General features: G+C 40.8%; 1 protein-coding gene across 5 annotated transcripts in view; it reads left to right on the top strand.

Moving 5' to 3' along the window:
• erc1b (ELKS/RAB6-interacting/CAST family member 1b) overlaps positions 1–22,515 on the top strand; it is a 135,804-nt gene that overhangs the window by 98,472 nt on the left and 14,817 nt on the right. For 4 of the 5 annotated variants that reach the window (XM_018730054.2, XM_018730053.2, XM_018730052.2 and 1 more), the window contains 2 exons: positions 8,974–9,075; positions 21,531–21,716. In XM_018730054.2, the coding sequence (XP_018585570.1) occupies positions 8,974–9,075; positions 21,531–21,716 (288 nt within the window). Of the gene's footprint in view, positions 1–8,973; positions 9,076–10,725; positions 10,794–21,530; positions 21,717–22,515 lie in introns of those variants that run through there. The other variant, XM_018730055.2, reaches the window with a different exon arrangement.

Here is a 22,515-nt window from a genome sequence, read left to right as displayed (position 1 = left end):
AGAGACATCTTGCTGGTTGTTTATCATATATCAACTGCTCTGCTGAGGAGGTGAGGAGAGGATTTGTTGCAAGATTCTTTTCCAATAGAGTAGACTTAACCTTGTTCCACAGCATCCAGCAGCATATCATGGAGCGGTCAAACTGCCTTCCCCACTGAGGGCAGTAGCCTGACCCACAGTGATTAAGCCCAATTACTGTTTGCAAGTCTGTTGGGAGGTACAAAAAATCTGGTTGCAGTTTGCTAACCTCAAGTTGGAGCTAGTACTAGTTCCCACAAGTTCCGGAGTGGAGTCGGTAATTCCATCCGCTGGATCCGTCTGTCTGCGTTGGGCCTGAGGTCTGGGTTTTACCTGACTTTCCTCTGCCTTTAACTTCAGCAGGCGCAAGGTTCTGATGAGCAGTTTCTTGCTCATGCAACAACCATAAACTGCAATAATATGCCTCAATGAAACAAGATCATAATTGTTAACCCCCGTTACCCTCTTTTAAACACGATAGCTTACTAAGCACATTCTGTAAAACTAATTCCACAAAATTATAGAAAATATGTCAAACATAAATAATAGATTTCAAATAAATGTAACTAAAACACTGAGAAATGTTATAGGCTTCCTTTTTATAAGTCGTCTTTAACAGAAATTTGGATTTAAGAGCAAATGTAGTTTCTAACATAAAATCTAAGTAAACTATCGACTTCTGCATGCAAGAAATGCCTTATGACAAAGACATCAGAATAACCACCCACTCCTCCAAAATCTGGGCATAATTTCTGTGCATCTGACTTCTGTCATATGTGTCTGGGCTTGAAAGAAACTCAGAAAGCTTGTCAATCTTTTTAATCTATAACACTGAGAAGCTGGTGAATTCACCTGTAAATTGAAAACTTATGTATAAAATTCTTTCTGAAAAGCAATATGAGTATGAATGCTGCGTGATATACTATGTTTATCACAAATTATTTTTATTAGAATTATTATTCTTTATAAGTAGCTCAGCAGAGAGGGGTTACAAGTGATTACAGTAATTACAAGAACTGTCTTTTTAGATAGTATTAGTAACCCATAGCCTGGCAGCTGTGTGGTTCTCACTGCATCACCATTCCCCACAAAAACAACAGAATAAAAACACAGAATGAAAAGCAAAAATAGTGGTAAGATGAGGAAAAGCGAGAAATGGCTCAGACAAAAAAGAGCATGCAATTACATTATGTATGTTTAACAGGTTGGTTTTAAGCCTGGATTTAAAGATAAGGCATAAGATTTAAAGATCAGTTTGTATTTTCTGGATTTCATTTTAAGTTGGATTTCTTTACAAGGCAACAATTCTGCATGTTTAGTGAAGAAATAAACATTTTGGCCTCAGGAAGAAATTTATTTATCAGGGCTATTTATTTGCTTCTGAGATGCACTCGGCTAAGAGAAACTCTGAGGAAAATTGATGGCCTTGGGTTTTTTCCACCTCAAGCAAACGTAAAAGCAGCAGAATTTTGTCCTTTTCAACAGAACCCTTCAATTTTTGTGGTTTTCTACACTAAATATGGGAGAACTGACCCTCCTTTTGCCTGTTCCCCAAAGCCCCATTTACCTTCTACCTTGTTCCGTGGTAGGTTTTGACTGCTGTCAAATTGAAAACCGAGAATGCTCCCTTTTGAAATTGAGTTGTTACAGATTGGAGATTGATACAGTTGGAGGTTATTATATCAAACTGTCCTGGTAGGTCTGGCTTTGCTATCAACCAAGTCTTTAGTCAGCAATACAGTGATTCAGACTGGTATTGCTTAATCTACTGTCATCCACATTGGAACTCTATGGTCAATCTAGAGAAAACAATTCCTAATCTTCTCATTGTTTTCCAGGCTAGTTTTACTCATGGAAAATCACATGTAGCTGACAGGACCAAGGTATAGATGGGCTTGAGGCTCATTCCTGGAATCTTTAATAAGTGCTTTTAGGTCCTGTATCTATAGCTATGTCATTCTCCTCTACCATCATTCGGCAGGAGATATGTGGGCTGGTAGGATGTATGTGGCGTTGCCACCTTCTCCATTAGCTTTGTGTGTTTGCTCACTACTCCCCCCATTAAAGTGGTTCCGACTTGCAATGGGGCTGTTTTCTAGCCAAGGGGATATTAAGAAGCATGGAGGTCAGGAAATGGGGGGTAGGGCATTAGTGCTGTTTGTAGAGATCATGCTATGGGAATGTGCAGGAGAGCAGAGCATGTGGTTTAGATTTAAGAGAAATTGTTTAGGCAGAAGTTCATACAAGTATGGTTGTGTGTTCAAGCATGTGGATGGCTGTGTGCGTGTTACAACTATACCATCCCCCACACTTACAAACCTGAATTCAGCTGATTTACACCTTGCTCTCTCTGCTCTCCATCCTCCCTTGTCTCCTCTCCCCACACTCTTTTTAACAGGGGGCTTGTTAATGAGAAGTGACTTGTACAGACAGATGAAACATGTTTAGTTCTTCTCTCCACTGATCTTCTGATTAATGAGGAGCCAGCCCATCAAACCACTGGAAGCCATGCTTTTTTGCTTTCTGTCCCAATAGCAGGTCAAATCTAATGCAGTGTAGTCAGGAGCATGATTCCCACAGACCTACAGACATTGATCTGTCCAATCTGATCAATTAAATGGCTGACACTACACAGACAAGACATGTTGTCAAGGCTGATTCCATCCAACCAATGCAACAACTTCTTCATACTGCATGTCAAATTGGAGTCTACTTCAGGACACAGATCAAGACAATTCCTTGTTATAGGTTGTTAAAATCTGTGTATGAAACAGACTTCATAAACGTTATGTCACAGAATTGAAAATATTTTTTTTGACTTTTCCTCAATTTTAAGTAAATTGTTGCAATTATTGGGTCATTTTCAGTATATTCCATTATAACAGGACAAGGCTTTTAGTGCTTTTATGTCTAACGTTCTGCCAGAACAAAATTGCATTTTACACTGTCCCTCTTATTTCCCATACTCCAGCAGTACATTCACTTTGTTTGAGTAAACTTAAAACACCAGTCATGCTGCAAAAAGTTGACAGTTATGAAATTAATGTAATGAGTGTTAAATGAAAGTTTATTCTATTCCTTAACGTTAGTAGCTATGAAACAACGAAGTTGTGTTGAGCTTTACCAAATATGTTTAGCATTTTTCTTTTGCTCCCTTACCAGTGCTGTTTACAGGGCCAAGTGATGCTGGTGCTAATACCCTTTTGTATATTTCTTTATTTTGCATTGAGTACTGCAATTAGAGTTCATTTGAACACTAAATTTTACATTTATGTACAGTTGTGTTGCTAGTAGAACTGTACTGTCTGGTTCTCAGTATCAAAGGTGGCATGAGTGCAAAACATTTGTAGAGCTTAGTTACCGAGTGTGTGAATCCATACCCACCTTGTTCCTGAGCCTGGTGATTAACAGTGCTGTGGTGAGACTTGGCAGTCCCCAGTCATTGTGGGGAGTATTCTGTATGTACTGCATGTGTTACTGTGTTGTCATTTTAATCATTAAAAAAACTCCTATATGGAGCTACTTGTGTAATGTAGACTGGGTTTTATGGTGATATGAGAACCATTTGATTGTACTCAATCTCATGTCTGCATCAAAAGCTCTCCTGTTGATCTAATGCACTTTTTGTATTTTCAGATATGTACGTCACGTTGGAGAAAAGTTAGAAAAATGAATAAATGTACCATACAAAAAGTTGTGGCTGACAATTACTAAAGGCCTTGAAAGATCAGGGTTGCTCACTCATATCCATTTGAAGTCCTATTGTCCTTGTGAGAAAATAAATTTTTATTAATTTGATCATACACCTTTTTGCTCTAGTTTCTTAAAAGCTTTATTACCCTTTTTTGAGAGTACGGCAGCTGGTGATATTTCGGTTATTATGTTTGATCACATGTTTGATATGATCAGATTTTTTTTAAAAACTTAACTGAAATTTTACCTCCTCCTGCCTTAGCATAATTTCTGCAATCAAGATTTTGTTTGCGTTAATTTCCCCTGCATCCTTTTAACGTCAGCATAAACAAAACCGTCGCTTGTTGATTTGGGGGTCGTTATTTCACGAAAAGTAAAATAATTGTGAAAATGATTAAGTGAGCAAATGATTTCCACACTTGAAATGGAAAGCAGGAGAGTGAGGTCAATGTTCCAGCCAATTACTGTCTACATTGCACTGAAGTTGTCCTCCAGGAGAAAAAGAGGGTGTAAGGCTGAAAGAGAGGGAGGGATAGTGGGATGTAGAGAAGTCTCACTTTCACTCCCTTAGACAAATTAGCCAAAGCTGGAGCCCACAGTGTAGACAGCTGGACTTGGGGGTATTGTGGGGTAGGATCTATTATTGGCCATCACCCCAACGATGGTCTTCATTGCAAGGGTCATTAGTCTGCAATCAATAGCATCATGTCAGCTCTGTTTAACTGTCATGTGGTGTGAACATCACTGAACTTTCTCTTTATGTAGAGGTGTGAATCTGCTCTTTATTCCTCCCCCAACCTCCTCCAAACCAGGGTGAGGATGAGTGTGTTTTGTTGTAAATTGTGTTATAGACAGAGGGGTGCCTTCGCAGACTTTCCTTTTACATTTCTCCTTTTCTTCCATTTCCTCTTTCCCTCTGTCACCTGCCCCACCTCTTCCCTCTTTCGCTCCATCTTTTCTGTCTGCTGTGCTCAATTTTGGCAAATATGTCACACCCCACTTCCCCAAATTCCTGTCTTCTGGTGAAATGCCCCCGATCCACTCTTAAAACTGAGCTTTGGAAAAGCGCTCTGGGTTCCTGACACCCCCCCCCCCAAAGGCCTCTGATTGGAGCTGGTTTCTTTTCTTCCTCATTGAGGCCACTCTTAATACCTTTATAAGTCTCATCATGTGTGCAATAATATGTGCAATAACCATTAGAGCATCAATATTATTAACATTAACCATTAGCCTGTTAATATTACTAACAACAGTATTATTGTAGTCTTTACTGTGTATTTCACTGTGTATGGGATATTTTACTGTGTACTTTGTGTATATTGTTTTTTTATTCTTGCCCCCCCTTCTTAAAGTATTTGCTCCCCTCCTTTTCTAATAGTATTTCCTCCTTTTTAGTATTTAGTCCCTCTTTTACTGTAGTTATTGTATTTATTGTATTTTAGCTTTATTTATTGAAGTTTTAGAGTATTTATTGTGTACACGTTTTTACGTTTGACTCTCTTGGCATCGCTCAAGAATTCCTATGTGCCCGCACCATGTGTACGTGTACAAATGGCAAATAAAGTTCTGTTCTATAAAGTTCTATTCTATTCTATCTTCCTTATCCCCAAAATTACATAGGCTCCTCAGCTCCATAGAAGGGATGCCATGGTTTTGTTGCAGTGTCTTAAGAGGAGCCAGAAGCATGCTCAGAGGGCTTTATTTATTTACGCTGTCAAGGACAGGGATGATCCGCAAGAGGTTAACAAGCTTGAGGACGGAGGGCACAGATTGTTCTGTTGTAGTTTGTCCATGACTTTGTGTTTGCTCTCTGGACCCTGTCATCAAAAGAATCAGACTTCATGGAGCTTAATTTTCAGGCCTGGTGTAATGAAATGCTATTTAAATAGAAGTTTGTATACCAAAACTTCAGCAAATATTGGCATGCATAATGCTTTTCTGGTGAATATACCATTATTAGTTTTATAATGACATTGCTCAATAAATTCTTTTGGCTGTTCCTAATTAGTTTTTTCAGTTTTTTAAAGAACGTAAATTATTAAGAATGTTACGGCTTTCGTTTAATTTTGTAAGGCTCTCTTGAGAGCCGTATGAAACGGTCTCAGCGAGGTACTTTTCGTTCCAGTACTTTAAGTTCATGGAAAAGGTATGTGGAAACCCATTTGTTGTCTATAAATTAGCCCATTGGATTGCAATGGACTGCGTTACATTGGGTTTTCCTACGTTGTTTTTCCCCCAAACTTGGCAGCAGTTTTGGCCCTTTTACTCTTGCTATCGTTAATTAAGTGGTCTTAACGAGCAGTCAAAGTGGTTTCCCCCCCTCGATGTGACTGCTTCAATCCTGAGTAGGACTTTCCCCAGTAGTGCTACAGTCAGGACTGGGCCTTTCTTAGTCACCATACAGGGATCCAGTGGATCTAAGCTGAGAATGGTGATGTTGGGGTTTTGTTTACGTAATGCAATTTCCCCCCCCCCCCTCCTCTTATCCCCCTGCTTCAGTTCATCATGATTGGTCCATGGAAGCAAGAATGATTAATTGGGGTAGGAGGTTAATGTTAGTCTGATTTTTCTTCCAGGTAAAGTGCAATCACTGTGACTTGGAAGAGAACTTCAGGGTTTATTTTGAGTGCTTGTTTTAAAGGTGGAAGAAAGCAATGTGCTTGAGGAGGTGGGTTAGCTGTGGGTAGGTTAAAGCTCCTCTTAAGCCAGGATGCTCTCAGGGGGCCAGTTTCAGTGTTAGGCTTTACTTCCTACAAGTTCTGGAGCTTAAGCCTGGACTTCCCGGTACAAAGCCCAGATCACACACTGTAACCAGTAGAGCATGTGGAACAAATTGTCATAAGTTGCACAGTCTCATGTAAGGTGGGGCTCAGGGATAACGATTTGAAATTCTTTCAGGTCAAGGAAAACAGAGATGTGGGGGAGACAGCCTTTGGACCATGTCAGCTCTAAAAACATTTAGTAAAACAGTGCTTAATGGCTTAAAGCTGAATGTCTGAATTGCTATGAATAATTTCTCCTGCCAGTTCTTGATCTAATTCTCTACCTGTGGCAACACTGTGTTTACCTTGATACTGCAATTTATCCTGGACATGGACTTTATCTGATAGTTTTGTCAAAAGTGATTCACAGTTCTGCTCTTTTAGACAGCTGATTATTTTACCAGAGCAAATCAGATAAAGTAGCTCACCAAGAGTTCTATAGCAGGTAGAGACTTCTGGGACTTGTGCCAGTGGTATTCAGGTAAAGAAACTGTGCTGTTGCTATGATCTATGCTAGAGATGCTTAGAAGTGGTCCACTACACTACTGGCAGGTGTTATATGTAGCCTTATAAATAAGGGTATAGTTGAGCATATTATGTCCTACTTATCACCTTCTTTGAATGTGTAATAGATATTCCATTCCTAGATTTTTGAACTTGCAGCTTTTTGGTCACACATACTACTGCAAACCCCAAGAGCCCAGATGTCTGTGAAAAATCTTTTTCCTATACGGTTTGATTCTGTTGCCTTATCCACTTCCAGGGATTGGACAGGAGGGGTATAATACTGTTCCTCAAGAAGGTGTGTAGAGCTCCCACAGCCCAGGCAAAAATATTCTTTCAGGTAGTAAGGATTCTTGTGCAATACAGTATGATTGTTTTCTGTCTGATTTTTACCTTATGCTCTTCATGTGTAAAGGGAGCAAGTATTAGAATGTGCAACTGCTTTTAAATGGTCTTAGAAACTGGATGAAGGGGACACCTGCCAGTTTGTGTGCTCAGTTTTCCTGTGTGCTATTTGTAGGCAGTATTAGCTAGGGTGAAAATATGTAAAACTCCATTCTGTATAGGTGGGTTGCAGGATTTCCACTTTTACCAAAGTTGGTTGTTTTATCCCAGCCAAGGTCCACCCTGCTGTTCTCTGTGTGCCGTCCATTCTCTCCATTCAGTGTCCTCTCCATTCAGACCACTCTCTCCTTGCGGTTCCCTCTCTCCTTGCAGTTGTCTTTTTCTAAGACCGCTCTCTCCTTGAGGCCCCTTCTTTCTCTGGTAAAAGTTCTGTCTATTCAGACCACCCTTCCTTCATACTTCCCTATCTCAATCCATACTGATCTCTGCATTCAAACCATACCCTGCTTGCAGTCCCATCTCTCTCTTCTGACCACTCTGTCCAGGTAATTACAGCAGTGATGGCTGCCAAACAGTCTATTAGAAGTCATTACAAGATTAATTCTTATCCCCCAGCATAATTCTTATCTAGTGGACTGTATCAATGCCAGGAGGGGGACCTCTAATCCTAGCCCAAGGCATATTAGTACAACTTGACCGCAGGGGTATGTCGGTTTTGGTTTAAAAGTAAGGTACAGTGGGGGCTACTGGGAAGGGATGTGGGCAAACCAAACAGTGGGAGCCGAACCATCACATTTTTGACTGGATTTCAGTTAGGAAATTGGGGCTCTAAACGAAAGGATATGGCTTGCACTTTGTGTGTAAGTGTAATGTTGATTTATTGTGATTTACTGCCAGATCAGATTGATGTATGCCTGCCAATGAAATTTTTCCACATTCCTTTGTACACTCCTGGTATTAAGGATGGGCAGTTTGACCTTGATTGGCAGTTGAGGAGGCCCACTGGATGTATGGCTATCTGATGGTTTTCTTTAGCCTTTCCTTTTGAATGCATGTCATTTATCCCAGCCACACCAGTTGTGCGATTCAAATGTTGTTGAAGGTAGTGCTGTAAGTGCTTGTGCTGGGTGTACGTAGTTGGATGTGTTTTTGGGTCTGAGTGGCTGGGCTTGGTGTATATTTGTCATGGATGTGTTTACTCACTCTGAGTGGTTGTACTGGTTCAGTTGGGATTGTTGTGTGAAATGTATATCGGTGGATATTATGCATATGAGTTTTTATGCAAGCAATAATGCACTCCATTGCAGCAGTCAGTCTGTGTATTAAGACTCCGTGATTCAATAAACATTCCTGTAGTCTGCACCAGAGATTGGAGACACCACCCTCGATCACATTCTGTTTTCTGATTTTACTGCTTCTTAACTCACAGCAGCGTTTTCCCGCCACTTAAATTCCAAAAAACAAAATAAATCATTTAATATTTTAATCATAACAAGTACTATTCAGTACCAATTTTGTGAGAATAATGGGGTCCGCCAATATTAGTGGGACAGGTCTTACAGTAATCTCACAATGAAGTGAATCAGATTAACCAAAATGACTGTGTGATTGATGACTGCCCCTCATCCTCTTTCTCTTAAACCACCAACAGACCCAGAATCGCATGAAGCTGATGGCCGACAACTATGAGGATGACCACCTGAAGGCATCTTCGCATTCTGACCAGACCAATCATAAACCCTCTCCAGATCAGGTGAGGACCCAGCTAACTAATCGAAGGACATTACCACATGGACATCGTGATCTAGGGTAGCAGCACTAAACTAGGGTATCATCATAGGGTTTGTCTTTAGGCCTTTGCATTTTGTTTTTTCCCCAATTTCCTCACTCTTTCTCACTTTTTTTTTTTCATCCTCTTTTACTATTCATCTGTCTCTTTTCATGAAGTTCTTAATGTTTAATTTGTTTCTAAAGGCCGTGTCTTGCTTTACAAGGGAAAATCATTGCAACCAGGCGTAAAAAACAGGAAATTACATATTTCATATTTAATATAACATAGCACTCACAGCTGTAATATCGTTTATTATGTCATATTAGGGTACCAAACTGCTTACTAGCGCAAATTAGGCCTAATAATTTTTCTGTGTAAAAACCTCTTACTGTATGCTCTTTATGGATTGTGTTTGTAAAGCTAAAATTGCCAGAAGTTCATGCCAAAAATTCTCCTGCCACACCAGCAAGTGTTCATTGCCTCATTATTTTTCCCCTCCCATAACTGAAAAAAAATGAATTTTATATTAGCCTTATTTGCCCAAGTTGTTTTGACATAATTTCGGGAAGTCATTCTATCTTCATGATATTTTTACAGTTCTCGACCTACAGAAACAGTACTATGGGTTTCAGGTCTGCCTGGAAGTCTGAAATCTATGAGGCTTAAATGCTGAAGTTGGTACTGCTTGCTGGAACTTCAAGACCTTGTCAGTTCATTGTCTTCAGTTAGAGTACCACATATTTGCAGCTTTCTGCAAACAGGTCCAGACTTTGCTTTCCTGACAGAATTTCAGCTAAAATAGAAAGCCATCAGACAGTACTACATTAATTTTGCTGCAAACCCTTATTTTAAGTGTAACCATAGAAACAAAACCGGACTCATACATGGGCAATATGAGACGCTTTTTTTAATTATGGGCTTATCCATAGACCATTTGGAAAGGGGGAATTGGTAGCATGGGGGTTATTCTGTAGCACTGAAAGAATTGAATTTTCCTTGTAACCTGTTTTCCTCCTTTTAGGTATCCAGTCTGTCTTTGTCTATCGATCCATCTCCTTCTGTCTCAGGCTCAGATTCTGTTCACATTTTACTTATGACAAGGGCCAAAGGCAGTGGGTAGGGTAATTGGGGAGTATTTGTTAAATTTCCTGTTGAGGCTTATATTTTTATTTGAAATGTTTGAGCCTGCAATCAGGCGTTCGTCAGATTTTCCGGTCTGCGGGGGCACGGTACTATCGGAGCAGTTTCTCTCAAATGGCGATTACTCCAGTTTCCATATTGCAGTGCTCTGGGCGCAGCACTTGGAGCCCTGCTGGTGTGCATGCTGTCTCGTGGTATTTCTGACCAAAGTATTCTGCTGCCTTTGGCCGAATTGGGCTCTCTTCTTTTTTTTTTTCCTTTTGTGTGTGTATATATATATATATATATATGTATATATATATATTAATTTTACTACATCTTTGTCTGCGTCCTATTTTTTTGTCACTGTGTACAATCCACAAACATAGAACACTGAAGCAGCGTGGCATAGAATTTCCTTAACATGAACTTCCTTTGTCCCTGATACTAACAAACTGTCCTTTCAATTCCCACGCTGCACTGGGGAAAAACTTTTCATCTCTCAACCAATAGGATGATGAGGAGGGCATATGGGCATAGCCAGTCGGATGCCCTCTTTTGCTGCCATTTTGTTCAGAAGGGTGAGCACCTTTTTAAATGCAAGTGAAGCCAAAGTCACCACCTGACTGTGCATCTTTACTTCATCCACTGTGGTTTTCATCTCCTTTCATTGCTTTGCTGCCCAACCCTGTAAACTACTTTGTAATTTCTAATATTTATTATTCCATTTTCTCCTTCCATTTCTTTCTTCTTGTGTCAGTGCCAGTCACAGACCTGGTGGTGTGTTTTGATTTTGAAGTAAATTTGTTATTTTTTTTTAAATGCTATTACCTTATTTTCGTCAAAGCTTTGTTTTGTTGCCCCTTTGTGGTGCTCCTGCTTCTCTTGATTTTTTTTTTTTCTCTCCCCCCCCCCCCTTTCACTGTTGTTGACCTTTGTGTGACTTGGAACAACTGGTTTGGGTCTCGGTCCTTAAAGCAGGGTCTGCAACTAAACAGCGCACCTCCTGGGTCTTATGAATATGCCAGATTCACTCAAACCACATCCTTAAGTACCTGTTAAGTTTTTTTTTTTTTTTTTTTTTTTGCTTTTTTCCCTGATTTGCTGTGATTGCTAGGGAAAAATGAGCGTAATACAAGGTCTATTTGAAGTATTTTCCCCATGATCAAATGCATTACTCAGTGCCTGTTTTGTTTTTTCTAAGGAGAAAAATGAGTGATAAACAGAATGGTCCTCATATGTCTCTGATTGAATGGTGGCCTCAAACCCTGCCTTTTAGTGCCATATTAAAAGCCTTTTTGTGTTTTCTGCTGCACTGACACTCCTGATCGATGGTCTTGCAAATGTGGGGTCCTGGTAACATGTGAGACACGTGTTCCCCTGCTGCGTTCTTTCTGGCCCCCGGTCCAACAGGCACGTCCCATAAGTGAAATAACAGAGCCTGATGAGCCTTTTACCTCTTGTGAATGCTATATCCAAAGGATTTATTTTCAGTATTATTACTGTTGTTGCTATAAAGATAACTACTTAGCACCTGCTACTACTTGATGTATTTTGTAATTCTAGCCCATGTTCAGCCCTGCTTTTCCTCTTCTCATAGTGTGAAGCAGGAGCTGCTGCACAGTGTCTTGAGGTACAGAAGTCAGTTGTGGGGCTGAGTGGTATTCAATTCACTGTCACGTAAAAGGAAATACTGATAGTTTACTTACTGCCCCAGAGGATTAGAACTCCTTCCTGACAATCCTGATACTAGGCTCTTAAAACATCCGAATCTGCTCCCAGTGAAGTCTTTTCCACACTCTTACTTGACATTCTTTTTGGAAACGCTGTTTATTTGCAAGGCCCAGCTTATAGCTTTTTAGTTTTGTGTAGTTTGGTTTTCTTTTGGTGATTTATGTAAGTTTTGCATTTGGTGTGGGCTTGTGGGGTCACTGGGAGTTGGTTGGTCACTATGGAAAGCTCTGAAGCTGTCACCAAGAGGAGCAAGCTCTGTGTGACTTAATTAGTTCCAATGATTTATAAAATCAATGATCAGCAAGAATTAAAAGCTACTTTCTTCCAGAAGGGTGAAAAATAAGTTTTTGATAAGTTGGCTCAATTACTCCTCCATACTGCATACAAAGGAGGGTTTTGGGCAAGTCAGCATGTCCCTGATCTCTCTTTCCCCACTTCTAAATGTAAGGAGAAACTGGGAAATGGTCGTCAAGAGACCACTCTGTAAAGCATTGCTTCTGCATTAGCTGGTGGGAACGGGCTCTACTTAAAGGTCATTATCTAGCAGAGTTTAATAAAGTGTGGTTGTACCAATGGCTTTGGTTGCATGCAAGCTGCCAGTTTCAGTCTCTTTGCCTCTCTCCCTGGAAGTCTGCGGCTTGAGTCCACTGGAAGTGAAAAAGGAGTTTTGTCAGCTCACCTCCAAAAGGTGGCCATGAAGAGTGAGCTTTGTGATGATGCCTTCCATCCTTTTTCAAAGGCATTTGGGTTCAGTTTATCCCATGTAGTGAAGAACACCTTATGAGCAGTAGGACTTGAGGTGTTCATTTGCTTCTTAACATAGAGAAGAGAGCTTTGAGTAAAATAGCAGAAAAAAATGTAGATGATGGAAAAAGAACAAGTAACGTGTTGTTTCTGTGGGTCCAAGTATTACACAACTCTTGACCTATGCAGCTGAACGGAAACAAATAAAACAGGTCTTGCCATGCGATTCCTGGGGTTTATAATCGATTTCTGGTTTTTAAGTGCCATACGGAAGGGTATCTTCCCACCCTTGTTTGTAGTAATGACCTCACCCAGTGTCGTCAAGCTGAAATCCAGGCCTGCCAGCGTAGCAGACTTGCACTGGCAGGAACCCAGGACTGATGGGTTGGTAGATTAGCACTGGCCTACGAATGGAGCAGTTGGTGGTTCAGGAGACGGCGCTGAATGACCCATCTGTTGAAGCATTCCTTTCAAAAGATTGTAACACAATATGTGTCGGTTCCTTAGCTCATGTTTCCAAAGATTATTGTAGTGTCTATTTTTAGTCTATTTTCTCTTATCAGTGTTTGAATAAATAATGTTAGTGCTAATATCTTACTATGCTGCAAATTGTTAGGCTTCAGTAAAAGTTCCTGTCACATAAGTCCAATATTGATTGCTGTAGGTAAGGGGAAACACTACTGCGCTACATTCTGCGAGGGATGCGATTTAATCACAGTTAACAAAACAATAGACTAAGTTTCCAAGAAGAATTTATCATTCAGTAAAGTTCCATTACTGTAGTATCCTTTAACATCTGTTGATTTTCAGTATAGACTACCACTGGAACTGGCAAGGAGCACTAAAGTGTGACTTGCATCTCTGGGTTTTTTGTTTGAGAGAGCTTTGGGAAGTCATTCTGAATTTTAATAACACTTTAGATGTTATTGCAGACCACTCAGTCACTCACTATCCTTAACCACTTGACCATGTCAAGATTACAGTTGTCCAGAGCCTCTCCTGGAAGCACAGGATGCAAAACTAAGTAGGTTACACACAGGACAGGATGTGAATCCATTGCAGGGTAGTCATGCATGTCCAGATTTCACTCTCTCAGCCGTTATGGGCGGTGTAGTCACCAGTTCACCTGAAATTAACATCTTTTGTCTGTTGGAGAAAACCCACACAAATGCAGAGAATATGCGAACTCCAAACAGACTGAGCTGGATTCATACCTAAGCCCAAACAGCCCAGATGCTGTGAGATGGCAACCCCACTTGTTGCACCACTATGAGGCCCTTTTGTAGAACAACCAAATTTCTGAATTGCCAGTCTAGATGAGTTTGTTTTTTTTTTTTTTTTTTTTTTTTTTTTAATTATTATTATTGAAAAGCAGCCATTGTCAACACACACACAAGTCAAGGGTAAATGCCTTGGATTTCAAACTGAAGATATCTTTGCCCAGTCTTAATTGCTGTATTTACAAATGGGGTGAGATGTGTGTTGCTCTCTGTGACATTGCTTCAGCTGGTCACTTTATATGTAAGGAGTTTGTCACTACCTTATCCTTTGATCTTACTACTGTTCCCCCCCCCCCTTCCTCTCATGAAATGTTTGATGCTTCAAGCCATCATGCATTTCATTTTGGATGTCAGGCACCATGTCTCAGTATCAGGCCTGCTTTTGCTCTTGCATACCTATTACATGCCTAACACTTATGAATCCTTTTGAGATCCTACCCTACAATTCTCTTCCTGATATGTTTGTGTCTTACTTCATGAAGTTTCTGTAAACCACAGCTTGGCAGCTCTTGTGGGATCCATCATTCAAGGAAAGTACATTTTAGTAAAGTAGTAACATTTCTGGTTTCTCTCTTGGACCCTACAAGCAGTTGGTTTGCTGGCCAGATCCCCTGTGTGCAGTTTTTGTCAGAGCAAGCTCACAGAAAGGGGGCTGAATACACTCAACATGCCTCGGCAGGAACTGTCCCGCTGGAAAAAGCATACAGCACTCAAAAATAGAAGTGTTTGTTTTCCTATCAATTTAGAAATGACCAGTATGAGGTTTTTCTCACTCAGTCACAGTTATGCTTTTAGCTGCCAGTATAGCTCAAGAAATCAACCTGAAATTCAATTTAAACTTTATAGTTAAAGGGGGTAAAAAAATGTTAAACCTTTTGACCGAAGGCATGTTTAATCAGCATGAGCATGTTTGGATTTTGCAGTATATTTAAACAAACAAGGTCCTTCTGCTGAAGGCCATTTTCTCAGAGGTGGTTGAGTTTGCCTTCAGTTGAATGCAGAGAGGTTTTCATTAGATGGGTCTTCTGAGATTGAAATACGTATGCTAGGTGTAAGGCATTTTGCTGTGTGTATGTAATTTGTACATTCTAACCCTTCTTAACTGTAGCTTCACACTGATTTACAATATATGTTAACTGGTTGCTTTTAAGTCAGGTTCAGGTCATTTTTGGATTCACTTACCAGGTTGTGAGTGGAAAAACTTGTAATGCCACTGAATAACAGGCTGGGATCCGAAACTTTGGAAAAGCTGACACACTGGGTGTATGTTGGGGAAAAGACCTGATAAGATTTTTTTTTTTTTTTTTTTTTTTTTCTTCCCACTGATTTCATATGAAATGGAATAATGTTCTAAGGTAGTTGTTTAAATAAATCCGTCTGGTCACTTGCAAGGTATTGTACCCGTATGGATAAATTTTGCTTTCTGAAGACTGTAAGAAAGGAAGTAAGAATTCTGAAAAGCTGACTGGTTTCTTCATCTCTTGCTGTATTTGGACTCAGAAAAAGACTTTGCTCTTGTGAAGGGGACCTTTGTGTAAATCCAAAATAACCCACAGGGGGAGGTGTGAAGAAACAGCAACATGTACAGTGCCCTTGTAGGAGCTGGTTGAACCAGTGGGTGGTATGTCCAGTGAGAACTTCGGGCAGTCGAAGTTGGATAAGGTTTGGCTGTCCCATTACAGCAGCCCTTCACAGGGCCATTTAAGTCTGGGTAATAGGCTCAAAGAAATGGAGCACATTTAACATTTCTCCACAATAGCAGAAGTTTCTTGTTTATGCATCTGGCCTCAAATGAGGTCATAAAAATGAAATGTGTACAGCCTCTTTTTCTCTGGTGACTAAGATATGCCTTTTGAGAAAGTGGAAGGCTGCCATGGCTTTGATTTCACATTCATTTTCACATTCATATTCATATTGATATTCCCTGGAATATTTTAGCTGCCCAGCTCTAATAAATACTCCCAGCAGCAGTCTGATAGCATTTACAGCATCCAAGCCAATGGCCAGTCAGGTTGCCTGTGCGGTGTTGTGCCAGCCTGGGTTGGCCTGCATTGTGATTTAAGAGCGGTAGGAAATGGCACACTTGCCCGGTCTCTGCCTCTCCTGACCAAGCATAATCTTAAATCTCTCAGCTCATTGAGTGCCTAACTAGGCATGGATGGTGTGGGAGCACGGGTGGGGGAGGAGCTGGGGGTGCATGGTGTGGCCCAAAGTGCAGACCTTAGGTTCCTCCTCTTCATGCTGGCTGTCTAATGGCTTGTACTGTTGTAATGCATCTCCTGCTCTCTACAGCATTATTCTATACAAAGGCCCCACAATCAAGCAGTTGTTCAGTGTATGGCAGTGTTCCTTTCCAGCTGCTTTTACTGTGGAATGTTTCTTCTGTTTCATTTTGTTTGTTTTTTTTTTTTCTGTCTTTAGTGTAAGCTCAAAGTGCATATTCATCCTCCATAAACCCTAGTGGGGATTGGTTTAGAGCTTTAGATGCCAGGAGAGGAATGTGCATCTTCACAGTGGGTAGCTCCTCCTGTTGGACAGAGCCTTTAGGCAGAATCAAGGTCAGTACAGAAGATGATCTTCCTGATTGATACAGAGAATACAATTGCAATTAAAAATAACATAAATGTGCACAGCTGGTAGTGTAGTGGTTAGAGCTCCTGCCTTTTGGACCCAAAGGTTGCTGGTTTGAGTCTCACCTCTGGCTATAGTACATAAAAAGTATATAAAAATGACCCAGATGTACAAACTGGTAAGTAATTGTAGGTAGATTAACATTGTAAGTTGTTTTGGAGAAAAGTGTCAGGTAAATGAATAAATGTAAATGTAATAAATTGGGAAATTTTCATCTTCAAAAATTCATAGCTTGCACATTTGTAATGTGAGAAGCCAACATATTTCCAAGTCCAAGATGACAAAACCAGAATCTTTTGTGGTTTGTTGTTCTTCTGGCCATTTTTCTGTCCCTTTGGTTCAGCTTTTGCTCTCCATCCCCTTCCTCTTCCTATCACTCTCCATTTGTTTATCCTCCAATCACAGTTCTTCTCCCCTGCCTTGGCCTTCTTAATGGAGGACAGTTTATTGAGCATTTGTGCAGGAGATCACCTTCAAGACTCTTAGGCCTGTGGCTTTGGCAGGGGATTTTGCTGAAGCAATTTATTTTTACTTCAGCCAAGCCATACAATTACCTGGACCAACATCACTTAGCTGTGATAACGGAACCCTTTTAACATTAACCCCTCTTCTCCCTATCCTCCCATCCTCCCACTCACTTATAGAGTGTTATTCCCGTGAAGGCCCAGACAAGATCCAGAACTGGTACTTAATCTACCACTGTCCATAGGGAGTGCAGAAAGATGACACTTCGCCACTTGAAGCCAATCTATACCACCCCATTTATGACCCCTAATCAGTTCAGTTCTTCAGTGGTATCTTGGCTGCAGTCAGTTACTGACTTGTCCAAGAACATCTGTAATAGTTTGCATTTTATGCAAAAATGTTTGGTGCTAATTTTATTTGGGTTAAAGGACTTAGTTACTTCTGCCAGCACACCCAGTTAGTTATGGATTCCCTTGGACACAGTAATATGTATGACACAATGAAGATGAAAACATTTGCTTTCATTTGAAAATGTTCTTCTACAACCAATTTGAGCCTGAGATCATTGTCCACAGTTAAATCTGTGGACTGTGTGGTCTGCTTGAATCGCACAAAGAAAGTGACATCCTGACTTACAGTAAGTTTCCCTTGGCTTCTTCAAAATCAGCAGTTTTAGTACATTTTTCCCTGTATGTTTTTAGCTAAGGAATTTAGTCAGTGTATTAACCAGTCATTAAACCATATTCTGGGTGCTATATATATCTAAAAAAAAAAAAAAAGGCACAAAACTGTGTAAAGGGCACTGATGTCAGACTCATCAGTTCATACCAGTAGTGGAAAAGTGAAAGTAATATTCACAGCTATACAAGTTCTCTGTATAACAGCTCCATGAAGTGGAATACCACTTCAGAAATGGGTACTGTTCCACAGTTGTTGCCTAGAGAATCTGGAGGACCTTTGGTCAAGGCACATACACCTGTGGCTGTTCACGCTGTAATGTGGTTCAGTCGGCCCAAGCAAAGGATTACAAACCTTTTGCCATTTGTTGAAATGTGTATTGCAAACTCTGGGTGGAGACCTAGCAATTGAGCAGCTATACTCACAGGGCATAGAGTTCCTTGGATGACGGATGTTCTTTACTGTTTCTCATTTCTACCCTTTTCCTCTCCCCCCTCCCCCCCCCCCCATTTTCAGCCCTAAACCACCATGTTTGTAGTTCAGAGCTCAGCTTTATCTGTGGGTGTTTTGTCTTTTGTCATACAGGCCTTTGCTATGGAAGCCCACCAGAAATGTGGTACTCATTGAGGGTTTGCACTCTACCCCTTCACCCTCTTCTTCATTACTAGGCCTGAATGTGTGATGAAACAGAATAATAACATAAAATGCTCAGTGACAGAATAGTGTTTAGTTGACCTGCCTACTACTACTTTTTAAAGAAACCCTTTTGTGTAGTCAGCTGCTTTACTTGTCACTCATGACCTCTTCAGGTAGTATCTTCATCGCTCTCTCTCCCCCCCGATTATGACAGTCTGTACACTCAGAAAATTGTTGCTGCTCCCTGTCACTCAGGGCCAAAAATGAGTTTTAGGCATGCTGTTAAATATTCATGGGTGCTGCATGAAGTTTGAGCTTTTTAACAGAACTAGAATTTGAAATGCAGGGTTGTGGTCATAGAGGTCATCCTTTGCTAGTTTAGCTTTGGCTTGAGACAGTAAGGCAAGGTGTGCATGCAGCTTACTCTCCAGGTCATAGTATCAGGCCACGTCTGATTTGTTTAGAAAAATGTTGAGAAGGTGGTCTACCGATGCAGACTCCACCGTCTGCTTCTCCTGTCTAAGAAGATAGTGCAGGGGTTGTGAAATGCTGCACCTCGGCCTGGAATGAAGACAGCTTTTTTTAGGTAGGATAACACTTATTGTCACTGGATATGAAGAGGTTGGTTGACAGGTAACAGATGATGCCTCAAAATGCTTTGGGGTGTGTGTAATTTGTTCAGTTTGTGTAGCATATTTCACGTGTGGAGTAGTAAGCACATTTGCAATGTTCCTCCTGAACAGACTGATGATCTTTTTGGTGACCAATGGAATATAAATTGCTGTTAATTGTTCAGTATGTTATCTTGGCCTGTACTCAACATCCCTCATGTGCCCTAAACCCCTTAGACCACCTCTTTATAAGCATCCTTTTGATGAGAGCACTGGAGGACACTGGAGGTATAATTCAGTGCCAAGGTTTTTATAAGACTGGGTAGCGCTTTGGCCCTGCACGGCGAGGGCATTTTACTAAAGTTTCCTACTCCTTAATAGAGAGATTCGTGGGTCAAGTCGGCATGAAAATTAGAGCCTCTCTTCCTGCCTAGCCCAGAGTGTCTGCATTTGATGCCTTTTGGTTTCGTCTGTGAACAGCTTCACAGAACTCGGAGGCTGTGTGGACATGCTCTTTCCAGACTGCTGCTTAGGGATTATTTTGAACAGCGGGTTAACACAGGCATGAAATATCCAAACCAGACTTCTTTTGAGTTCGAATAGCACCACTGTGAGAGTCGGGTTCTCATTCTCTTTTACTCGTTTTTCCAACACAAAAAATTGGATCACAAAAGCTTCCAAAGCACAAAAACAGGCCAATTACAATTAAAGTTTGTTTCTTCTCTCAGGGTATGTCTAGGTATTTGACTGTCATTGGACTAAATGTTCTCTGCTTTCTGCAAACCCATCTGTTTGGCATGCAAACTGGATGGGACCGGACAGGTGCCTTAATGAATAAGAAGATAAATAATCTTCTTTACAGTCAGTAGAGATTTGGCTCCACCAGTTAAGAGGTTCATGGTCGGTGTCACAGCCAGTGTTTCCCATTCAAATTTCAAGTATATTATTTTACAGTGGGCTTCTTCCAAAAAAAACCTCACTGAGGAGTGTCCATTTATCAGGAAGGTTGTCGGCTGGGCCATAGCCACCATGGGGAAACAGAGAAAAGACAGTAGTGTGACACCTGTGTGGTAAGGAAGAAGGCGATATAGAGAGGAGAGACAATATTATGCTTGCCTGTCAGCACCTGGGATCTTATTGGAGGCTTGGAAAAGTACTTGTCCCATCTACTTGGTTACACAGTTGAAGTCCATGCCATCCATTGGAGACATACTTTTGTGGAAATGCTGCCTACAGAAATGCTTTCCCTCCCTCCCTCCCTCTGTCCATACATCTATCTTGCTCCTACTCTTTTCTTCGGCTTTTTTGGCTCCCCTTCAGCCAGGATCCACCCAGGAGAGCTTGTAGGCTCCTGCTGTTCCAACGAAAACAGAACAACACTCGGTCCAGGAGCAGACACGCTGGGTAATAAGAATTAATAAAGTGTGTGGACACAAATGTTCCTGCTTGTGTTTGAACGGCCAGGGGAGGGCTTCAGACCCCCATGGAAACCTGACTCCCGTTCCCCCCACCTCTCTTCTCACATGCATTTTTTCCATGTTTTTAAAGGTTTTCTAAAGGGTGTACTTTCCTGTAACTTTGGATGCTTGCTAGTTGAGGCTTTATGAAAAAATAAACATGCTGTAAATGTGAGTTTTCTGCTTTTCATAAACCATCTCCTTAAAAAAAAAAGATTATTTATGCAGGGTAAGATCAGTCAATCCCCATTCCACATTTTCCTTCCCTGTATAGCTTACAGAGTTCAGAGAGTGAGGCCTACAGTACATTTCTTTAGGCCATGCTGTACTGAAGGTCTTCTGGTTCAGCTACTGTCTATAGACAACCCAAAACATGGGGATATGTAAGATATTAGCATTAACAAGATGGTGGTCAGACCACATGTCAGATGAGAAATTTAATAGCACAATAGTGCAGTGTCTGGTTATAAATACACATTACTGGATTCCTGGTTTTGTGTTGTTGATCTTGCACCTGAGAATAATATGCTTGGTATTATAAGAGTCAGTTTCCTCCAGTCAGACCCCCCAGTAGGATCTGTTAAAATATGTCAGTCACTTGTCATGTTTTGGAGGTGATGGAACTTCAGAGCTGTCCTCTTCATTGGGGTGTGGGGTGAGGGTCAACTTTTACTTTTTTCTTTTTTTTTTTTTTTTTCCCCTCCCATTCATTCAACTTCACTTTGCTTTATATTGTGTGCCTTGTGCCTATGTTGCCTTTCTGTGGGATGTGTGTATATGATGATTACATGTCATGTAATGTGTGTTTTCTTGGTTGGGGGTAGAGTGTTTTGCCAGCATGAGAAGTGGTTTATAGGTTTAGATCACTTATTTTCTCTTTTCCTGATCCTCTTGATTTACAGTATAAAATTAGGTTGAAGAATGGTGCATGCCTAATCAGATGTGGTCAACGCACACTCGGACATATCAGGATCAGCCTGTTAGCTTGTGCCTGTTTTTGATAATGGTGAGTGTAAATGGAATGTTGGATTAATATGCATTACCTGAATTATTTCTGTCTCGCCCTCATATCTGGGGTGCAGATCATCCCCCCTCTTTTAGACCTCAATCAGAACCGCAGTAAGTTGAAGCTGTACATCGGCCACTTGACCGCCCTGTGCCACGAGCGAGACCCCCACATCCTGCAGGACCTGGCCCCACCAACCGCTTACCACCGCAGTGAGAGGGCAGCCTGGGAGGAGGAGCTGCAGAAGATGAGTCTTGAACAGGTAGGCTATGTCCTCTCACCCACCCACCCACCCACCCACCAGTAGGTAAGTCTCACCAAGACTAATATTATGAGTTTGAAAGTTTTCTAAATCTTTTCTGCTTTTTCCTGTCTGTTTCTCTCTCATTGGCCAACTTTAGCTGATAGACATGACTCAGTATGTTTGTTTTTCTACCGTTTGAGCTTTAAAACAGTTTAGATTTGGAAGGTGGGACCACATATTAACACATGTACATTACATTTACATTTTTCATTTAGCAGACGGTTTTCTCCAAAGCAACGTACATCTCAGAGAAACACAATTTGTGCATTACATTAGGAGAAAGAGAAACATAGTTGCAGACATGTAATTCTTAGTAAACTTAATTTGTTTCTTTCCACTTCATGCACTGATGTTCACCACACAAGTATATGGATAAAACTCAGAATAGACCATTCCTGATCACCTTCCTACAATTTTTTTTTTTTTTTTTTAATAGAAAGGTAGACAAACACATCTCAAAGGTTCAGGATAAAAGACAAAGCCAAAGAAAAAGGAGAGTAGGAAGTTCCTAAGAAACTCTGTGAACAGGGCTCTCAATGTGTAAATGTCATTTTCTGCCTTTATAGAGTGGAATGCTGCTACACAAAAATAAATAGTCCAGTTTACTGGCTGTTTTTATTAGCCCATTTTCTGTTGCCTTGTCAAAAGAAGCTGAAAGCTACCCAAATGCCTCTTAAAAATTTACAGTGGGAGCGAGTGATGGAGTGTGTGAAGACTAATCTGGAGGGCTGTAGAGGGTGATGGTTTAAAAAAAAAA

The sequence above is a fragment of the Scleropages formosus genome, chromosome 21, assembly GCF_900964775.1.
Source record: "Scleropages formosus chromosome 21, fSclFor1.1, whole genome shotgun sequence".
Classification (NCBI taxonomy): Eukaryota; Metazoa; Chordata; class Actinopteri; order Osteoglossiformes; family Osteoglossidae; genus Scleropages; species Scleropages formosus.
Note: the sequence above shows the minus strand (reverse complement) of the source record. Positions and strands in the feature narration are given on the sequence as shown.